General features: G+C 37.7%; 2 protein-coding genes across 6 annotated transcripts in view; both read left to right on the top strand.

The window, feature by feature from the left end:
- GRK4 (G protein-coupled receptor kinase 4) overlaps positions 1 to 7,934 on the top strand; it is a 44,673-nt gene extending 36,739 nt beyond the window's left edge. The window contains exons 15-16 of one of the 2 annotated variants that reach the window (XM_086746497.1): positions 1,751 to 1,873; positions 3,397 to 7,934. In XM_086746497.1, the coding sequence (XP_086602623.1) occupies positions 1,751 to 1,873; positions 3,397 to 3,450 (177 nt within the window). In that variant the 3' untranslated portion in view covers positions 3,451 to 7,934. Of the gene's footprint in view, positions 1 to 1,750; positions 1,874 to 3,396 lie in introns of those variants that run through there. The other variant, XR_015258408.1, reaches the window with a different exon arrangement.
- A 3,433-nt stretch (positions 7,935 to 11,367) lies between these two features.
- Positions 11,368 to 22,355, top strand: part of HTT (huntingtin) — an 86,955-nt gene continuing 75,967 nt past the window's right edge. For 3 of the 4 annotated variants that reach the window (XM_086747802.1, XM_086747801.1, XM_086747800.1), the window contains exons 1-4: positions 11,368 to 11,521; positions 16,981 to 17,064; positions 17,496 to 17,616; positions 21,281 to 21,340. In XM_086747802.1, coding sequence (XP_086603928.1) covers positions 11,421 to 11,521; positions 16,981 to 17,064; positions 17,496 to 17,616; positions 21,281 to 21,340 — 366 coding nt within the window. In that variant the 5' untranslated portion in view covers positions 11,368 to 11,420. The remainder of the gene's footprint in view (positions 11,522 to 16,980; positions 17,065 to 17,495; positions 17,617 to 21,280; positions 21,341 to 22,355) is intronic. The other variant, XM_086747803.1, reaches the window with a different exon arrangement.

The raw sequence follows: 22,355 nt of genomic DNA, 5'->3' as shown, positions 1-22,355 counted from the left end.
CAAGTGACAATAGTAATACAGATCTGCAGATTCACCTTTTCTAAGGTTTCAAAACAAACAATTCAATATCAGTTGAGTCAGACTTTCTCTTAAAGCTTTTTCATCTGCCTAGTGAATGAGTATTCTATTATTCTGCATAGAATACTAGAATTTTGCTACATCTGTGTGCAGTTCAGTCTGTATTTTGGAAATTCAAATCTTATTTCAGGAAGAGCATTCAGTACCAATTATTTAAATTTTAGTTTTTGTTAGGAATGCCTTCCCCCTATTATAAGGTGTTAATAACTTTCTGAAATTAGTGTTGTCTTCAATTTTACTAGTATAGTTTTTTTTTTCCCAGTATGATTTTTTTAACATTTTATTTAAAGCTTGAACATGAAAGATAAGCAATTTCTGAACAACTCAGAGAAAAAAAGTACATTCCCTCTTGTTTCCCTTTTGCCTTTTTTTTTTTTTTTTTTTCATCGCACTAAGAAGGAGATTTGAAAGGTGTCATTTGACATAGAAAGTCTTCACTAAGAAACAATGAACCATAGGCTGTTGGAGAAATTAATATTTCCTCTGCTGTGTTGCAATTCTGAACTTCAGAAGATGATCCAGTCATTAAGCTGCAGTGCATTTCTTAATAACTCTAACCCCACATAGAGGGATAAAGTTGAAAGTAGTTGTGGAATTCTGGTGATTGTAATTCCTTCTCTTCAGTTAATAACTGCAAACTTCATTTTACATTTCTGCTTATTTTTTCTTTTAATTCATGTTACTGAGCTTTCCCTCAAATCTTTGTGCTCAGTCTCTCTAGAATTCCACCTCCTCTCCCGTAATTTACCGAATGTCATGGTTTACAACAGAAGCTCATTTATATACTCTTTTGGTTACATGCCCATTATGATAGATGTGTATCAGTGGCACTCACCGATAAATGACAACTACACGTGGGCATTAGCCACTCTCCCCCTTCTGACCGTGCCGGTTTGTTACATTTTGACATTTATTTTTTCTGCTGTCCTTTCTGCACCTAGTAATTGTGGTTTTAATTACTTTGTTTTCTATACACACAAACACAGATTATTTCAAAATCCATCACTTCTCTACAGAGACCAGTCTTCATGGTAGTTTTGTTTTGTTCTTTCCCTTGTGAAGTATTACCTTCTCTATCTCATTGCCTTATTTCTAATTATGGTATGTGTTAGTTGTGTTTTGATAGACGGTTGCCAAAACCACCAGAATGATGATTAAATTACTGTGGTCAGACATCAGCTGTTTTTTCCCCAAGAGTGCAATTCATTCCCTTTGTAAAAAGTATCCCCCCCAATACTATGCAAGTACCACTATTCTGCATAGAATAATAATTTCTCCTACTCAGTGTCTTGTTTATTAATTAAATTCAATTCAGAGTATAGAGATATTACATTTGTTAGACTAGACTGCTCTGAAATGAGCAGAAGAGATGAAAGGAAAATGAAATTCTTTTTCTAAAAACTGCTTATTACATCATGAGCAGAACTGCCTTGCCAAAGTGAGGGAGCATCTGTCTACTTGCCTGCGTGGCAGCGCGCTCATTGCTATTCCTTAGTTCATTGGGTACACAAGGAGAGGTAATGTGGACTTTGTGCCCTCCTTCGTGGAGCTCTGCGAGTGGTGTAGTTTGGCTCATGAATTTCTAAGTTGTTAGGAGTACCCAGCCAGAGTAAATGGAACTTGTTTGAGAGGCTTGTATGGATATTTCATTTATGTTTCATGTGTTTCAAAGATGATTGAAACAGGATGCTTTGAAGATATCAATGCATATGAAACTGATGGTACTGAGTCACCAGAGAGAGAGAGGTCTCCTAAACCAAAGAGAGGCTTCTTTCACAGACTTTTTAGTGGAGAGGTAAGGGTATTTCTTTTCTTTCATAAGAAAAACACCAATAAGACATCCATTAATTTTTTTTATATTATTTTATGATAGGAAAAACAAGTTGTTCACTGAATACTGAAACTAATGAAATCTGGTTTATTATGGCTTTGCCCCTGCACTGCATTTCAGAAACTGTGGCAGTACCTATAACTCCAGGAGTTTTTCCTCCCTCAGCATTCTGTCTTCCTCTAGTGACTGCTAGCTGTTACCTGGGGAAAATGTAGTGTGTATGTGCTGTTAACAGCTTTCCTAAAGATAGTATTTTGGGTTTTGCTCCTTATGTATTTTGCCAGTTTTTTACTGGGGAGATGACTTCAGAGATGACCGAGGCCTACTCTGTAAAAACTTAAATAAAATTGACTAATTACTCAGAAGTGAGTGTGCTGGAGCAATGCAACCCCTAGGCCTTGCTCCTTTAGAAAGTTTGGCTCTCCCAATGAATCATTCCAGTATATTAACTGAATAAGTAAAAATATCCCCATAATGAATGAGTGTGAAGAAGTTTCACGAAACAAATGTTAAAATATCTTTGGTAGTTTAATGCCTTTACCAAAATAACAACATAATATATGTTTACATAGCTGATAATGCACAGCCTTCTCCTACACACATAACTTCTACACTTAGTAAACATTTAGAGGTATTTGAATTGAGTATTTACCACCTAAAAGACACACTGCATATTGTGCTTGTTTATAGGTCATGAGAAATAGGCTATTTGTCAAGGTTTTCAGTTGAAGATGTGGTACACAATTCTGCTTGCTCAGTATGCCTGCACTTAGAGTGGAATTATCTTGAGAAGCATGAGTATATTCCAGTAGAGAACACTTCTGTAGAAATTACTTTTGCTTTCAAGCAGAAAGGGAATTCTAAAATTGCTAGGAGCATGTCATTAAGTAGCCACAACAGGGCCATGTATTAAAATTGCATGATTTTTTTTTTTTTTTTTGTCATCAGCTGGTAATTCACCTCTCTAAAATTGTACAATGCTAATGGAATGTATAATGGTTCTGTTATTTTTAGGTCACCTTTTCAAATTCACTTTTCCCCCACTTACAGTAATAGAATAGAAGAAATGGTTTAGTGTACTAATAATCTCACTGAGCTAAAGTTAAAGCTTTTGTGTCTTACTGTAGTCTTTTCTGGCTAAATCAGCAGGGTTCATGGTGTCCCAAGATATGGTTCTATGTATTGAGAAACAGTCCTGAAAAAATTAATACAGCTTGAGAGCCTTCAGTTGGTTTTGAAGTAATACGACTACAGTTAATTGTCCTGTGAAGTTAAAAGAAGGAAAGAAATTAAGGTTAAATGAAACTTTAATGACTTGAGATTTGGGGTTATGTTGTGGTTTCCTTTGATATTCCCAAAGCATTTAGTTAGTATGGTGTAAAAAGAGCCACCTCTCACCCCTCAGCCTTTCTGTGCACCGCAAAACATACAAACCAACAAAAAGTGTCAGTTCTGCAGCTGAGTTGTCTTTTTATCTTCTCTTGCAGGTCTGCTTTAAATCTGATTGCAGTGATGATGAGCAGGAGTCCTCCAGACTTTAAATCATTTTACTCTCATCGGAAAGGATGAGCAAACTTTAAATGTTTTATATCTCTGTAGCAAAGTGTATTATATATATTTTTTATCTGAGTTCAAGGATTTTTGTACATTTGTACTTCATTTGTTTTAAGATGTATATTTTCACTAAAACTTAATTGTACAAAAAGCAATGAGTGCCATTTGAGTGAGTGTGTTTCTGTATGTATTTGATTTATCTCGATTTTTTTTTTTTTTTTTTTTTTCTTTCCCCAGTGGAATGAATCTTGAAATACTAAAAGGATTTTAAAGCACAGAGATAATATCTATGGGCATAAATCTAACTTGTCTTTGTATGCTCCTGGTAAAACTCTTCTTGTTCATTAGTATCTTTATTAGCAGTTTTCCTAACAGTAAAATTGCTGTACTGATAAACTTCATAATTCTGATATTATCCGGCAGCATGGCAGTGCTATTACCTAATGCAGCTCTCAAGCAACTACTAAGGAAAAAAAGGAAGCCAGTGCACTGTAGCCAGCTATTACAAATTGCTCTTTATTATCTGGCTCTGTAAAATGTCTTTCTGTATTTCTATGTATGGAGAATTCTGAACATTTAGCTTAATCCTGTAACAAACTGTAACAAGCCCCTTCTCTTTTCTACCCATCTTGCACATCTTCTCCATACAGTTTCTTGGCACAGACGATGCAAGTAGACCTATGTCAAAATGCTATAACTACATTTTAAGTACTTTGTTGTCTTTACTGAAAAGATTTCTTTTTACTTATGGGGACACATTTTTTTTTTTCTGTAAATGAAATTGTTTACAACTCCATATAGGATGTTGTAGTTTTATAATGGGTTAAGAAACAAAGCATGGGCTCTTCTTACTAACCTCTTCTCTGCTTATTATGTTGTAATATGCAGTGTTGTAGGGTTAACAGCGATCACTGCCACTGAGGGACGGACAAAGTAGTATTACATATCAATTTTAATTATGTAAATAATCTTTCCTTATAACCTTTAAAAACTTAAACATTAAAACCTGCCTTTAATGATTGCTTGAAGCAGATGTGGAGCTCATATTGAAATTTTAGTTATGATTACCTGATGTTCATTAGTAAAACTGTTTCCAGCTACTTGAAAGCTTGTCAAACTTCCATTCTTCTGGACTCAAAGTATGTCACACTTTCTTTTTATTTTGTAAAGTTTCCGGTAAAACTATTAATCTGTGTATGAGAATGAATTTAGGGAACACATTTCATTAAGAGCCTCTTCTGTTTTCAAAATTTGAGTTAGGGACTTGAAATATAATGGAATGCTCTTGGAGACATGACTTTTGTTACATATTTTGTTCTGTATTCTGAAGATTTGTCTCCACTGAGCATGCATTTTTTTTTTTTTAATCTCAAATCACTAGGGCACCGACCAGACCACACATGTATTGTACACACAGAACAACTGAATAGCCCTCTACCTCAGAGAGATTTCTGCTTGTGATCTGCAGACCCACTGAAAGAAACTTAAGCTGCTTCTGAGAAACTCACGAGATACATTTTATACTCAAGCCTCTTACCAGGTGTTAAGTCATGGTATTTTATCTGTGACAAATGTCGTAATGGGTTAGAATTTGAAAAAAAGTTGGAAAACTAGAGTGCTACAGAATCCTCCTGGGGCTGAGCTGGTGTCTGTCTGAAACTGTTCCTCTTGGTTACTGTGCCACAGAAATGAGGAGTGAGACTTTTCCTGTGTTTTCAGTGCATTTTTCCTGATGTCTAAAACAGCACAGAGAAAGCAAAACGACTGCTGTAGAAAGTACAAAGGGAGAAACTGGCAGAGGGAGACTTTGAATGAATTGCTAGAAGATAGTCTGATGCAATAGTGAAGGGATGGGAGGCTTGACAGAAAGAGAAATATTCTAAGTAAGGGTGTTGGCTTGAACTGTTACATGTGAGACAGTGAGCTGGCATAGTCTGACCTGACCCTCTTTATTATGTACCACAATAATATAAGGACTCTAAAAAGATGGGAATGGAGAAACAGGGAAGTAACAGAAGTGTTACATAAATACCTACCTGCTTGGAGAAGTCGTCATGTTTCTCTGATTGAGGGGTTTAATTTTTTAAGATCTTACGTTTGCTGTTATGAGACAAAGGTGACTGTAATAACACTGGACATATGGGGTGGCAGTCTGGATTTAATGCTTGCTTAGAGCAACTTGAAATTTGGTCAAGAATACCACGCACACAAGCTGAGTAATTTTTATGAAGAAAATACAAGAATTTGCTTTAACAAATAAAAAAAAAATCTGAAAGTCTATTTATCATGTATTTCAAATTTTCTTTCCATATTGGAGGGGGAGGGATTTTAATTAATAAAAAAAAATAAAAATAATCAAGTCCTCTATTTTGGAGGGCTAAGACTTAACACTTATTGTCCAGGGACCTGTGAAGAAAAAAGGCTAGATAAAAAGGGAAGTTATTCCTAAGAAGTGGTTATTTATATGTCTGCTTCTTTGAACAAGGAACTCCAGCCGTGAAAAAAAGTTGTTCATTTTTATGAAGCTTTATTTAGTTTCATTTCACAAAGTTTTTCTTATATTCCGAATAATAATATTGAATTGTTTTTGAAAAACTACGTGTCTGCAGCATTAGAAGCTAAATTCTGTTGCTTTTGTTGGGTTTTTTGTTCAGTTGGGTTTTTTTTTCCATAGTAGGCTCAAAATGGCATTTTTCTACTATAAATTTTTCCCTTTTGTCTAGAAATATAACCACATAATAATGACTAGATGTTATCTAATGTGAATCCCTAATGAATTAGAAAAGACAAGAAACTGGAAGGATCAGCATAACTCTCATTATACGGTACATGGATATTACACCATTTAATCTAAGATGACTAACATTGGTTAAATGTCTTTACTGGACTATTAGTAGCTTGGAGATGCAATTTGAAAGCAGGGAAAGGATAATGAGAGGGGAGAACACCTGTGATGTGGTGTGATTAAATTTAATAGGAACTTTACTGTTGATTGTTGTAGGAGACAACTGAGAAAAAGAAGGGGGAAGGCAGGAGGTTGTTTTTATTTATTATGTAGCCTTTTATTTTCATTAAGCTGTTTAAAAAAGACAAAAAAAAAACCAAAGCCAAGGTAAATTCTTGCATTCAGTATGACTTAATTATACTTCCATGAATTCAGATTCTAGATCCATGTGTTAGACTGCTTTAGTAGCAGTGAGACAATCCAACAGCCCAACTGCTTTCTTCTACTGATGTAAGATATGGAAAGATCTATGGAATTCCATGGAGTTACTTGCATGAGATCAACCCACCTTTTCTGTGGCTTGTGTTTCCAAGCATTTGTGTATGTAAGTCTTTATGTCTGCTTTACCTCATGACTCTATATATTTAGCTCAAAATTCAGAAACTGTGAAACAATGTACCAGTATCTTACTGTTTTACTTAATACTTTTAAATGTTGTGACCAACAGAATAGAATCTTCATGCCTCAGGGTTCTTCTCAATTGAAAAAAAAAAAAAAAAAGTTGGCTTTTTTTTTTCCAGAGGTGTAGTGTTCATAATGGAGATGGTGGTATGTTTCTGGATTATAACAACAAAACAGTCTCAGTTGAAAAAAGGAACACTTCAAAATAATTACTGTATAGTAATATATAGTGTGGTATTTCCATAACAGAAAGCGCTATTGACAAATCAGCCCTTCATAGAAGATGCTATATGGCACTTCCCTTACCCCCCCCCCCCAAATCTTTCTTAAAGCAATCGATCTTGAAGGGGTTTGATTATGAAAGAGAATTATCTCCATCTCAGAATAAAATTATTACTATTTTGAGAAAACATGATAGAAGCTATTAAAAACAAATAAAAATCCATTTTTTAGAATGCACTTCAATTATTCAATTGTTTTTCAAACAATACTGATGGAATATATTTCTCATTGCCATTTGTACAAACAGAGAATACTTGTTTACAAGTTACTAAAAAAAGTCAACAGAAGTAATATTATTTTGCTTTGGTTTGCAATTTAGTTCTACACTAATTTAACACTGGAATTATCACCTTCACTTAGTATCAATTTTCAGAAAATACTTCTCTTTAGGAAGTACTCAAAAAAATAATGTAAATTAAAAAATTAATGGAAAGCATCTTTAAGCTGAATTTACATTTACTTTTATTTTAATTATGTGCCTGGCTCATTTTGGTGATGATGGATGTCTCTTCTGCTGAATGGACAATTATTTTTTTATTTCGTAATTGTTCTTATGGTGTAACTTAAGTTTTGCACATGAGATGTAAGTAACTTCTCTCATGTTGCACATGTCCCAAACACAAGAATTCTTTCCAAGTATAGAGAAGCTGACTGTTACATGTGATGTGCTAGTTCCAGTATCTCCAAACCACTGAAGTGTTCTTGTATGAGCTGTTTTCCTGGATATTCTAGCATTGTTATTCCTGAAATAAAAGCAAAACACTGCCATATATCTCAACCACATGTATTGCTGTCTAATGTGATTTATTTACCATGTCTATCATGGTAGCTGGGATAGATAAAAGAAAAATTGTAATTTGAAAACGAATCACAATTTGTTGAAGCAGAAAATGTGTATTACATGCTGTAAGTTCTTTACCAATGTAAGATTGACAGATCCAGGAAAAAGTGCCCTTAGCCCTGTTGTGTTTGCTCAATTGATACCTTATCTCATGGCCTGAATCTGGATTTCTACATAAATTTATGTGTGAAAAGACAGAATTATCAGGATGGGCTGTTTTTCATTAGCACATTTACTGTGATAACACTGTGAATGTGAGTGCAAGATTGGTCAGTAGTAGTTGTAGCTCTACTTGTCATCAGCCTTATTGTGCATATTAAATTTTATAGTATCGCCAGAGGAAATTAACCAGACTTCACTCTCCTTGAGAGAATTTATACCTTGGTATTAGTTAGATTTGAGAGGTTTTTATATGTGAAATACTTTTCAATAGTAGGCTGCTTGTACTTTCAATGTTTTGCCCTATTTATGCAAAGGCTTTCACTGTAATTTTATTACATGTGTTCAAGGGTTAAGCACTCAATTACTACACAAAACAGCTTCAACTTAGGTGATTGTAACAATGATATAACGATGCTACAGCCTGTTGCAGATTATCTGTGCTGAACTACATGGACCAGCAGTCTCATGAAGTCTATTGGATTATTTGAGTAGTACCAATTACCTGATTAATTGTTTGTGGAAATGCAGAAATGATGGCCTAAGTGTGACTTCGGAACAGAGCAAAAATTATTCTTCTTGTGCTTGTCCAACCTCTTCTTTAAAACATTAAATCAAGAGGCAACTTATGCCTAGGTAGCCTGTTTTCAAGAAACCTTTCCACATTCATGAGGTTCATGTCTGTCTGATAGGCAAGGTTAAGCGCATTTTTCTTCTTTTTTTTTTCCTCCTGGAGGTTGATATGAATTCATCGTCATTCACTAAATTACATAATAACCTTTTAGGTATTCACTGATACTTCACTGAGATTTTTTACTTTATTTTTCTTTGTGGTAACAACAGCTTTACAGAACTGCCTGTTCTCTAACCCTGCCTGCTTGTTCTTGCCCCTTGTCAGTTTTACATCACTTTATTTTTGCCAGTGCAGCTGTTTGTGGGGCTGCTGTTTTGAAGAGGATCAGTGACGTGATACATGGAAAACCATGGAGCAGTAAATTTGAATTGGGAGAACCTACCGATAAGGTATTTGCCAAAGAAAAACCTGATGTCCCTGAGTTCTCTTCCAGGTATCCCAACTCATGGTTAATGAACCAGAGGGCTCCCACTGCCAATGCAACTGGGAAGGAGAACAAAGAGGAGTGTGCTTGTGGGCAGGCATCGCCTTGGCATTCCTGCCGGTGAGTCAGCAGCCCTTAGGGGCCTGGCACACATTTTGAGCAAAAGCTTCAAAACAGGTCTGCAAGGACTGACTTGGCTGGTGGCTTGTTTCCTTAGTCTTTGCTAAGAGCTAATGCTCTTTTTAATGTGCTTAAGTGTATTTCAAAGTGTGGAGTGGCACATGCAATTATCACATAGTGTATGCAGCATTCCAGCTACGCTGTCATCTTTTTTTTCATGTCTCATTTGTTAAATAAAAAATTCATGATCATCCATATGTTCCAGAGAAAACTCTGCAAGCTTTATCATAAAATAATCTGGAAAAAATAGTCTTTTTATGTTAAAAGCTGACACTTTGTTACCTATTTAAAATGAAATGGAGGTTTTGCTATAAGTTGAATTGCTTTCAGTGCTGTAGATAAGTTCACTTTCTGAGGAATGTTTCAAAAGGGTTAATCTTTTTTATTAACATGCTAATTAAGTTAACTGGCAAAGCAGTGTTTCACTGAGTATTTGGGAAGAATGTGGTCAGTAAGGCTGTTCATAGTTTTCCAGCATTTACTTCATAGCAGAAGTGGTTCTGTCATGACTTAAGTTGGCCTCAGTATCCAAGGACCTGAGTTTCTTTTCATTTGCCTTTCCACCAAGTCAAATATTCACTCATTACTGGCAGTTTCTTTTCTTAAAAGTTCAAAGAGGTGTTCTCCACTTCCATTGCTGGAACCACTTTCATGCGTTTCTGAGATAAGTTGAGTGGCCAGTTCTTATCAGCTGTTGTTTAAAACGTGTATCAGCAACTAGAAATTTTAACATCAGTGGCTGCAATTGGGAAGTTCACAATAGTGTTGATTTTTTTTAAGTGCTTAGTAATATAATTACTGATTTAAGTATTGTATACTACATGTTTAATATGTGCCTAAGGGATCCTGCGAGGAAGCAAGCCCGGCATCGCCCGAGGAGCGCAGAAAGGCTGGCGGGTACGCTGCCACGTCCCGAGTGTGCTGCTCCTGTAAGCGCTTCCTCTTTTCTACGGGCGGCCTAAAATAAAACTGCACTGCCGGCAGCACCTTTGGCAGGCACCTGCGTGCTAAGTGGGCTTGCTGGGAACGCGAGGTGGGGAGCTGCAGGGGTTACCTGTCGATGTGTAGGCGGAGAGCGGGACGGCGACGGGTTACGGCGAGAGCCTGGCTCCCGCTTGTGCCATTTCGGGTTTTTACCGGGCCGGCGCGGTGGGCGCTCGGCCCAGTGGAGGGGCAGCAGCATCTGCTGCCGTCTGGCTTCCCGAGAAATGGGAGCCCTGGCCCAGCCCCTGCCAGGTACGGAGCCGAGGATGGAAGAGCAGGGCTTTCCTCTGCCAGGGCCTTTTTTGGGGCCGTGCCGCCCTCCGCGCAAACCGAGCCCGCCACCGCTCCGGGGCCCGGCCGCTGGCTGCCTCCCAGCCCGCAGGGGGCGCCGCGGTGCTGCCGGCCGGCCGGCGGGCTCTAGGACCCAGCGACCCCTCTGCGCTCAGCCGCGGCGGGAGCGCCCTTGGTCCTCCTCACTCGCTGGCGCCTGCCTGGTCCACATTCTGGAAGGGGTGGAGCCTTCTTTCTGATTGGAGAGGACGCTTGTCGCTCTCCCTGCTGCTCTGCCCCTTACCTAGCCCGCGTGCCTGTGTGTGTACCTACGTAAAGGGTGCGCGTGACACCGGGCCGGGGCTTGCGGCGGGCGCATGCGCGTCCCGCCTGGCTGAGTCCAGCTCTGGGACTTTGCTCCGCGGTGGGCGGGGCGACCCGGCGAGGGGGCGGGCCCGCGGCGTGGGGGCTGATGGGACGGTTTCAAGATGGCGGCGGGGCGGCTGGGGAGCGCTCGCGGCCCCCTGCGGCGTCTCCCTCATTCATTGCGGCAGTGACGGGCGGCGCGGCGTGAGCGGGCGGCGGCGCCTCGGCCGGCTGCAGCGCGCCCAGCCAGCGGGAGAGAGCCAGTCCGGGAGCTTGAGGAGGAGGAGGAGGAGGAGGAGAGCCGGGCCGGGCCGGGCCGGGCCCGCGAAGAGGAAGGCGGGCGCCGCTGGGTGCCTGTGAGAGGGCGGGGAGAAGCGGTGGGTCGGTGCCGCCGGCGCGGGCGGAGCGGACATGGCCACCATGGAGAAACTGATGAAGGCCTTCGAGTCGTTGCGGTCCTTCCAGCAGCAGCAGGGTCCGGCTGCCATCCCCGAGGAGCCGCCTCAGAGACCGTGAGTGACCCGCACCCGGGGACCGGGAGGGCTCCCGAAACGCTGGGGCAGCAGGCAGTGCCCGGAGGAGTTAGCCCCGGGGTTCATCCCTGTCCTTGGCAGGCGGCTGTTCCTGTGGATGTACGTGGGAGTGCTGCCTGCTCTCCAAGTTTAAGCTAAGAGTAACTTTCTGGGCAAGCACATTTGAAAATGTGGCAGTGTGTGTATACGCTGGAGAGAAGGAGAAGATAGAAGGAGAGATAGAAGATTTTTATATGAGTTTCACAGGCTGGTTCTAGGAAGGAAAACTTTATTTTCAGCCAATACACTACTGAAAAAAGACAGAAACCCCTAAGCATAACTTAAAGCACAGAGCCTAGTAAAGTGTGAGCTGTTAGGCATCTGTGGGGAGTTGATGTGGATGTCTGTTTATGACAACCTTCATTTTAAATGTATTGTGCTGGGACTTACTGTGCAGAGAACTCAGAGAAATTAGTTTAAATATTTCTGATACCCTTTTGCTTTTTTAAACAGCAGGGGCACATGCGTTATGTCCATGCGATATTCAGCTTTCCCCTCCAGAGGCGTTACTAGAGGAGGAGGGCGAGGAGCTGTTCAGTACCACAGTGCTGCCCCTCACATTTGCGTCCTCTAAAAATAACTTATTGAGCGGGTGAAAAGACACTAAGATTTTTATGGGATAAATTAATGAGTCACAGTATTTATTTTTCTCCAGCTTTTAGGGAGACAGGAGAAGCAGAAGGGTTGAGGGGCAGGTAACTTCAAAATTGGCAGTTTCATAGTGTTTTGGCAGAGGACCTAAGCAGTGGAGCTAGGCTCTTGGCCACCTGCTCCCACAGTACGTTCTGATATGGATGCCAACTAAACTGTCATGGTTGATACTGTTTGGCAAGTGTGATCTCAGACAAACTGAATGCATTTTCACACTTTTGGGGCATAATAGATGAAAAAACTCATTGTCTTCATGAGCTAATTGTTTTTAGATGCCTTACTGATCTGCAGGGACTGATTGCTCTGTTATGTGTGGGTTTTTTTGTGCTACTACTTTGTGTGACATGGAGAATAGATGGCCATGTATTTCCAATCTTTTCTATATGTAGTTGGAAAAAATCTGTCTAGTAAGTTGCTGATGAGATAGATCACAGTATTTCAAGAGAAAGTCCTGAAAATTATTTGTGATGCTTGCTAAGGGATGTTGTGCTTGGTTTGGCGGTTGGAATTTAGGCATACTCAACTCAAAACATAAAAAACCCTAGGGTTGCAGTTGTCCTTGCTGACTTTGTTTTATGTTTAAAAATAGGCTGTCTGTTTCCAGAAAGCTGATAGCATTGCATGCCTCCAGGAGCTATACAAATTCAGCAGCAGCACTAAGCCTCACAAAAACCTAGGAAAGGCTATTGTGGCAGTCTTTGCTGAAGTTTCCAAAACTTTTAGTGAAATATCAGGTGACATCTTGAATGTAATTCACTGTACTGTCTACCTTTTTTTTTTTTTTTTTTTTTTTTTCTTTCACTGTTTGTAATGGACTGGAAAGGTAAATTGCCTCTGTGTTTTCTTTGTGTTTGGGGAGAAGTGTTCATCTTCATTGTGGTTCTGTACAAATAGTGCTTAAATATTTTGTAGTTCTGTGCAGTAACTTCCTATTGTTCTGCCTGTTTATTGTTGTAAAAGGATGCAAGCTTACCTGTCAGTAATGAAAGAATAAATTAATTGGTGAATGTCATAGCATAAATGCTACTGACTTGCTCTTTAATAGTTGCATTAGATATCTATTTGATATTGTCTGTTAGATCAGAGTTGTCCTGTTGCCTAAATTAGACAAGTGAGAAGCTATCATTGCTTGAGTTGTAGAGTAATTTCGTTATTACAGCTGGTGGTAGACATTTCTTATTGGACTTTTTTTGTTACAGTGAAAGTAAAACTAACTACACATCTCTACTTTTTTTTCTCTTGCAAAATAAGCTGCCTTAAATTACAACAGTGCAATATTATCTCTATATGATTAAAAATTATAATTAAAAAAAGTCTTCCTTGTTGGAGTAGGCAAAAATGACCTTTTAAATATTTTTTTTTGTAGAAGCTGAGCATTGTACATCTGGTTAGTGAATGAGTCTTACTAAGGACTATCTGTCTCCTGCTGTGAAATATTTTAAGATCACAGAGACTGGGATAGAGAAGACTTATTTGTTTGCACAACATGTATTGAAGTTTTTATTCACTTTGTTGTAAGACAGTGACTTCTGAACTCTATAAAACTGATATTCTGACTTTACTTTTTAAAATTAAAATCTTAATTAAATTCAAGCTTTTACCAAGAAGGTAAGAGCTTTCTCTGTTTTGAGAGATTTTAATTAGCAATAATCATGTGTTATGCTTTTATTATGCATTACAGTCAGATGTCAGTTTCTGGCCCCTCTTCTTATCTCTTGCTGGTGGGTTGTTTTTTGTTGGTGTTTTGTTTTGGTTTGGTTTTTTTTTTTCTTTTATGAAAACTTAAGTTGAGCTCTTTGTCATCATATTGCTTCTATACAGTTCTTCCATATGAATTTTTTAGCTTTTTCAGACCCTTAAATTTTGTTTGGAGTTGGGTATTTTGTTTTGGATTACAAAGCTCCTACTAACTTAAAATTTGATTAGTATGATGTAAAAATTCAGAGTTTACTCAGTGAAACTAAAAGGAAAATCTGCTGTCACACAACATCCTATAATTTATATTGTATTCATTTTTTTACATCTTAGCATGTCATTCCCTCAACTGATTGATAATGTTTCTTCTGGAAAACTTCTGAATTTATTAAATCAAAGCTTTGAATTGATTAATCCAAACGTGGATTCTTCACCTTTTCTCATGTTAACTTTGTTCTAACTGTTAATTATTGTAATTTTTTTTGTAATTGTGCCCTATTTCTGATTTTATTTTTTATTTACATTTGGTTTTAACCATTACCGTTATAGCGAAAGGTGCTGCAAGAGCCAAAGAGCTTTCTAGCAATATCAGTTTTTCTATACTTGCAAATTTTTCTGGATTTTTTGTTTGACTAAAGCTGCTGTTTTAGATTGATTTCATTAGTGCTATATGTAGAGGCATAATGAATATTTTGCTTAACTGAAGTCCATGTGAACTGTGTGCGTAATAGCTGTTGCCCTGCTTGTCAGCGGTGATTCCTAGACGTTTTTTTTGAGTTGCCATTTCTAGGGTGTGTTGTACACACCCTGTTCCACTTTGTTTCACTATCCATTATTGTCTGTGTAACTACACATTGTTTGAAGTGTCCACCATGCTTGGGCTTAATTTATTCTTGATCTACTCATATTTCTGTATGTTATAAATACAATCTTTTTTGAGTTTCCAATTACTTGTCTCATATTTAATGTCAAGCTGTTGAGTTTGGCCCTTTTTCTTGATGCTGCTTCAGCTTTACAGTGTCTGTTTTCTTTTTACACCTCCAGTTTGCCTGAGGATTTCATAGTACTTCTGAATAGAGTGTTTGGTTGTTTTTGGTTTTTTTTTTTTTTCTAATTTTCAAAGTGAAAAAATCGTATGTTTTATCTCGAGATTCTGTTTTGTTAGCCTTCTCTCTCTGTAGGCACAGTAAATATGTGTGTGTGCATCATGTACATTTAAGTGCTTGTCTTCCATCTTTAATTCCTTCAGAGACTGTTTATGTTTTTTGGAAATTGAATAATCAAATGGCAGATGAAAGATTTAGTACAACGAACTCAGTTGAATGTTCTTCTTTACCTTGGGTAGTAACTGATAGTCTTCAACTCTGATTTCTGTTATTTCCATGTAAATGGTAACTTGTAAACTATATGCATTCCTTCTAAATTTTCACATTAAATTTTCTCTGTTCAGGCCTTTTAATTTTTTTTTTAAGTTATTTGTCTCAGTGAGGTGGTAGATTCAGAGTTAGGTGAGTTCTCTGTTTACAGAAATCTGCTGAAGAGATTGATCTGTACTAGTCTGGGTAGTATTGAACACTACTGCCTGCCTTGGTCAGGGCTATAGCATGTGTAGATAATTAAGAACTTTATTCTGAAAGCAGCTCATTCAGCAATATCGTTTAATGGGGTTTGTGTCCAAAATAGTGAGCTTGTGGGCGAGTTCAGATGTGCCGGTTCTGTTCTTGGGTTGAATGCACACTGAAAGTGGTTGTGATAAGAGTTGTGGCCAATGCTAGGTAAAATTATAATAGAAGTTGAAATTACCTATTCAGTTTCTTAGGTGCCTGTTCACATCAATGGTAATTAAGTTGCAAAATGAGTTGGACATCTTAGAAAGTGTTTGCTGTTTTGTTAGAAGTGGTCTGAAAGTGCTGTTAAAGTCTCTGTGGTGCTTTTTCAAGATAAAGAGAAATACGTTGTGTATCTTGATCCAGTTCAGGTTGGCTACTCATATTCTACCAGTTGCTTAAGAACACAAACCGAAGAAAAGATCTTCTTTGAGGAATGCTGAAGCTTACCTAAACAAAATATTGCTAAATTATAATGGGAAAAATGGTTTTGTTAGAACTATTCCTTAAACTTTTAAAAAGGGAAAACATTTCTGTAATGAGAAAAACTGAAATCTTGGGAATAAACAGTTTTCACCCCGCCACCTCCAACCTGACAGGAAAAAAAAAAATAACAGGAGTACTTGCAAAGAATGACTTATTTTCAAAAGCTGTACTGTTATTTGAGCTGAAGCTCTTGAATATTGCAGCTTAATTCTTCAAAATTTTTGTCTAACAATGTATTTTGAGTTAGCTTAATTTAATGTGCTTATTGGCTACTTGCGTTGGTCCTTAATGTTATGTTAACCATATTAAAGTATGTCAAGGCAGTTCACATGGTTTTCCAACTTCTAGTTCAGAAACATTTTTGCTAAGACAGAAAATTAAATGCTAAAAATAGATTATCAATTTTCACTTGGAAAACAAAAGGGAAGATTCTCTGTGAATGTGAGCAGAGAAGCAGGTACTTCTGTGTTGTGAAACAGACCTGGGAGAGCTGCCTTTGGATATGCAACTTGTCTCCATTGTTGCTGATGGTTAATTATTTAAAAGTAATGTCTGCTTTCCTAGAAGTGATCCTGTGTCAGTAAAGTTAAGAGTAGCAGACACTATGTACAATAAAATAAAATTTCACAGTCATAGTTGGGAATCTCTTGTACTGTCTTTTTTTTTTTTTTGGAGGTGGAGCAGGGAAGCAGCTGCTGTTCTAGACTCAGCTGTAAGGGGTTATAGGAGCTTATAGCGTGCTGAAGTGAATGTTAAACAAATTTTGCAAAGCAGAAACTTCTCATATTGTGCTCTGCATTGCTTGTATATATGCATTCTTTGATTCTGTGAATTTTATCTTCTTTGTTTTACACTTCATTTGCTGCAATTTCACTGATACCCTAGCAAGAGTATTTAAATGGTCACTGCTCACTTTTGAAGTCTTATATCAAACTGAGTATCATTGTGTTCTTCTTCTAGAAAGAAAGAACTTTCAACTACCAAGAAAGATCGAGTGAATCATTGCCTAACAATATGTGAAAACATAGTTGCTCAGTCTTTAAGGTAAGACAATGTCTTTAATTTATTGCATTAATATGAATAGGTACTTAGGAGTGTTAGTTATTTGGAGGCTTCCTGATAATTGTTGATTTTTAAATGCTCAACTTCTATTTAAAACTGAAATGGCACCTTTTTTTTTTACCAATGTGAAATCTAAAAAGTAATTTTAAGCATTGGTACAATTGGCATTATCCTTCTACCTCAGAGAGAGAAACTGAGGTACAGAGGTCAAATACCTTGCCAGATTATGTAGGAAAGAGCAGGGAGGTGATCTCCCAACTCCTGATGAAATGCTTTAATCCATTGAATGCTTTCTCGTCTTGTTTAACTGTGTATAGTGTATGTGTAGTTGTATTCTGAAACCCCCTCAAAAGTAGCGTTGGTGTTCCCTTTTCATAATGCATATTGTAATTTTCTAATGCTTGTTTATTTAGGAATTCTCCAGAATTTCAGAAACTGCTGGGGATTGCTATGGAACTCTTTCTCCTCTGCAGTGAGGATGCAGAATCTGATGTCCGGATGGTTGCTGATGAATGCCTTAATAAAGTTATTAAAGTAAGAACTTCTATATACAGTACTGCCAGATTTTACCTCTTACCTGCAGTGTCCTGTGTGTATTTCCATTGATGCTCTTTCAATCTCTTTTCTTCTTGTTGATAATATCTCACAATGTAAGAGGTGAAGTAACCTTCTTTACTAAATTCTCTGTGTGCTCTTATGAGAGCTTTTTATGCCCAGATAAGATACTTAACTTGTGTTCTTTCATTCATCATTCTAATCCGTTATTTTCTACAGTCATTCATTAACTTTGTTCTTTTCAAGTTAACCGAAACAAGAACATGGGCTTTTCAAAAACAATCTTGTATGGGAGGAATAATCTGTTATTGTTCTGTAAATGTACAGATACCTAACATGAGGAAAGGTAAAAATAACATTAAAAAACTGATTGAAAGATGTAGTGGTGTTTCATTCCAGACTAGTAGTATGCTGTAACTCAGGTAGTGTGATTTACTGAGAGTTGAAGGACGAGCTTTTAGGCAATAATTAGGAAAATACGGTGTTCTGGAGATTGTTTGTTATCCTACTGTGATCCAGAATGAAGGGCTTGTGGGAAAACCAGCAGGCAGACATTGATATGAGGTCAGGCAAGATCTAAATCTTGATTCACAGTATCTTAAAATGAACCTCTTGAGTAATTGGTGTGAGCTGCTGCTTCCGGAACAGGTTTACCTTCACCTGCCTTTTTCTTTTTCTTTTTTTTTTTTCCCCTATATTCTGAAGTACTTGACCTTTGAGTCAATGTCATGTACCTGTATAATTCATCTAGCTGATGCAAAGTTTAAGTGCTTTAGAAGTAGGCAAGTAATAATTTTCTTTAGCATGAAGGAGTGTGTAGAAGCAAGCAAAACAAAACATCCCTGTTTCTGTAGGATGTTTGGTATCTGAATCAGCTAAGTTTTTGGGGGTTGAGTTTGTGACTGAAAGTAGTGTGGAGGAAGTTTACTGATTATGTAGTGTAGCTGATAATGATAAGGAATAAGGAAGTGTAAATGTCTTTTGCTTTTTTTGTTTTGCACTGTAGCACTTTGTTCATTCTGATTTAAATGTTTTTCCGTTTACAGGAGTTTAGCACTCTATGAAATGTGTACACAATTATGTAACTTAATTTGCTTTAAAAGATGCTCTGAAACAGTTCTGAAGAATGCAAACATCTTTTTTTTTCCACCAAACTTCTGTAGGCTTGGTATAAAATTGACCTCTTTAATTCATTGATCTATTTGATATTGTTGCTTTCCGGCATGTTTCAAGGTAACTTGAAAAACTTTAGGTTTTTTTCAAATCTTTATTTGGTAGTTTGTTTTGGTTTAAAGATTAAGGTGACTTTAAGTGTGGAGTCTTCTATCAATCATTAAGCTTGCCAGTTGGTCACAGCTGTGAAATGATAGTAGTTGTGATAGATTCCAACCACGTGTATGTATCAGACTTATTGAAACTGGTCATACTCTGTATTCTGTTTTTATACTTATACTGTGTTGAAGCAACTTAGTCTTCAGGCACATGTGCTCTCATGTGTAACTGCAGAGACAAAAAGATACTCAGTTTTATTTTTGGTCGTGGAAGTAGCAGTGTTACTTGTGATGAGTGGAACAGATATCAGGCCCCTAAGCTTGCATATTAGTCAATATTCAGTTTTTTTAGTACCTTAGACATTTTAGAGACTAAATTCTGTTGCTAAAGATGCTTTATATTTTCTCTCTTTAAATATAAGAATATAGGTGTAGGCGTTGCTTGTGTAACTGTGTGTCTGTCTGGAGTTTATGCTCATTAATGTAATTGAAGTGTTAACACTTCTGTGTAGAGAAGGCTGTAAACTGAAAGAGCAAATAAGTTTAGATAAACACTCTATAGGTCATCTTGAAGTGTCACTGCAATTACCTGTCAGAACCTCAGAGACAACATGAATGCCTCAAAAGTTTAAATAGCTTTGATACCTTTGTTTAACAGAAAAAAATAACAATTTGGGAGTTGCCAAGTTTCTGCAGGTAAAGTGTTACTGAAGCTGTCGTCTTTCTGAAGCTGATATACAATGTTGTAGTATTCACTGTGCTAATGATACTAGTGGGACTGTTCACGCAGATTGGAAAACAGTTGGTCTTAGTAATTGGGATGTGTTATTTGTAGTAATTAAGAGTTGACTATGCTTATAACTTTTTTTTTCTCATTGTGATGACTTTTTAGATTCTAGCCTGCTAAAAATGTAGATATGTACTAGTAAAAAAGTTACTCAGTTGAGTGTGTTGTAAAGACAGCTTACCCTTGAAGCCAAAATAGTAGCTGGTGCCTTTTTGTGTTGCTTGATATCCTTATATACAGAGGCAGTGAACTTCCCATAAAAAAAATAAGTTTTGTGAAGTGAGATTTATCCATACTGTTATCTCTGCACATGCAGTTAATCGTTGGGGTGCTTATGACAATATAAAGATACAAGCCTGGTAAGATTTTTCTGGGGAAGGTAATAGCATTTTATTATAATGGCTGGTATAATTGGGGGGACTGAAGTTTTGGGGCATACAGCTTCAGACTAGGGGATTCGTGCTCTGGAGGAGCCACGGGAACTTCACTGACCATGCTTATGCCATTGTGGCCTCTACATCAGTATGTGCCATGTGAGAGTAATCCTGTGAAGATGTGAGCTTAATGGTTGGTGGTCAAGAAGGTAGATAGAAGACTAGAGATTACTAAATTATTGGGAAAGGAATAAAGAATGAAATACTAAACATTATAGCACTGTATAAATCCATAATGTAGGCACTTGCATGTTGTGTGAAGCTTTAATTTCATCTGAGGACGTGGTGGTGGAAATGTTCAATAGTAGTATGCACTATAGGAAAGAAATGGAAGAGAAAGGGTAATCGTATGTATACCAAATTTTCCGTAGGAAGAGATTATATGTAGCGGGACTATTTTGGTTTTTTTTTTCTTTTCTGCATTTTCAAGATGGAGGGAGAATGATCGAGATGAACAGAAAATTACTACTTCTTGGTGCTTACCTTCATTTCATATACCCTAGTTCTTAGCCAGACTGCAGGTTCAAACTACAATGTACTGCAGATACAAACTACAAAATACTGTGTCACAGTGTGCTCGATTAGATCCTGGGATGCAGTACTTCCGGTGTCCAGAACAACTTGTGGTAATAAATGGATGCAGAAAATAGGCTGATTCATGAAAGAAGGGTTTTTAAAGGGTTGTTAAACGTGATGGTACAAATACAGCCTCACTTTGAGAAATAATAGGAGGCTACTTGGTGATGGGGATGTATGGCAGGGAATACCTCTTGCTGCTTGTGAATGCTATTTTAGTGTTTTAATATTCTGTTCATGAGTATCTATTCCTGGCGATTGCCAGAAAGCACATGAGGTTTGCTCTGCATGTAGTCTGATCCCATATGACCTTTTTTAGGTAGAAGGGGTAAAGCAGTCAGTATTAACTGCAAATAACTATTGGAGTTTGCAGAATTTGTCCACATTTCTGTTTTGTGTTCGTGTGAAAGATAAAGGTGTCTGTCTTCAATATTTAGCACTTTCCTGGTTATACACCAAATATAGGGGCAGTTAGTTCTGTGCCTCTTCTGAAGCTGTTTTATTGCAAGTGTAGCATTGTTCCTGTAAAGTGCCTCCCCTCTAATACAGTACATTCTCAATGCGTTTTATTGCAGGCTTTGATGGATTCCAATCTTCCTAGGTTACAATTAGAACTGTATAAAGAGATTAAAAAGGTGAGTTTCCTTCTTTTATGTCCTTTTGAGATACAGTATTTAGTAAGTGTATTGGAATGTAGCATTAGTGCAAATAAATAGTGTCTGTCTTTTAAGATCAGGGTCAAAGCTTCACTTGGAGTGGATTTGTGACTGTTTAACGTATTGTTCTACCCAGTTCCTCACTATTGACCCCCTTGTTTGGATTTAACCACTCCTGAAAGCTTATCTGGCAGAAAATATGTGAGCATTTGACATGAACAGCAATCTGAGTTAACCTTAGTGACTCTGCATCCAAATGAATAAGGCATATTCGTGATGTTTGCTCCACTGACTAAGCTGGAAAGAATAACTTCGAGCAAAAAGGTGGTGAAAAGTAGGTGGAAGACAGTGGTATTCGTAATTTGACATAACTTCTTGGAGGAATCATTTGATCAAGACCTGATTAAAGTTTTAACTACTCTGTGAATGTGTGATGTGAATGTGCAGCTTCTGTAAGAAGCATGGGTAAAAATACTGAAGCATCTCTCTTTGCACCAAAAGTCATGATTTAATTATGTCCATGGGAAGAATTTTAGTAATAGACTTTTTGAAGTATATGTCTAAAAAAAATGCTGCGTTTGGGACAGTATCGCTGAAATCATGTCTCTTGCGTCTGTAAACATAGAGCAAGGCTTATACGGAGAGAAAAATATAGGTGTTATTTGTCAGACAGTAATGCTATTGCTTTTTGTTATATTTCTTTGGGAATAATAGAACTCTAGAAAATAAAATAAATAACAAAAGTAATGTGGATAACTTTTCTTCTGTCAGATGTCAACTGCTTGCGGGCCCTGTGTGACTAACTTACCGTATTGTGGTACCTTAATGTCATGCAAAATTTTGCGGAGTATAGAAATGGATGTCTATCTAATTAACAAAAAACAGCCAACATAAACAAAAATTGCTCTGAAGTTTCTGCACATTACAACCAGATGCAGGAGGAAATATTTTGTTGTTCAGGTGGCATCTGCTTCTTGAGTAGTTGCTCTCAGAT

Source organism: Chlamydotis macqueenii, chromosome 4, assembly GCF_036417535.1.
Source record: "Chlamydotis macqueenii isolate bChlMac1 chromosome 4, bChlMac1.mat, whole genome shotgun sequence".
Classification (NCBI taxonomy): Eukaryota; Metazoa; Chordata; class Aves; order Otidiformes; family Otididae; genus Chlamydotis; species Chlamydotis macqueenii.
Note: the sequence above shows the minus strand (reverse complement) of the source record. Positions and strands in the feature narration are given on the sequence as shown.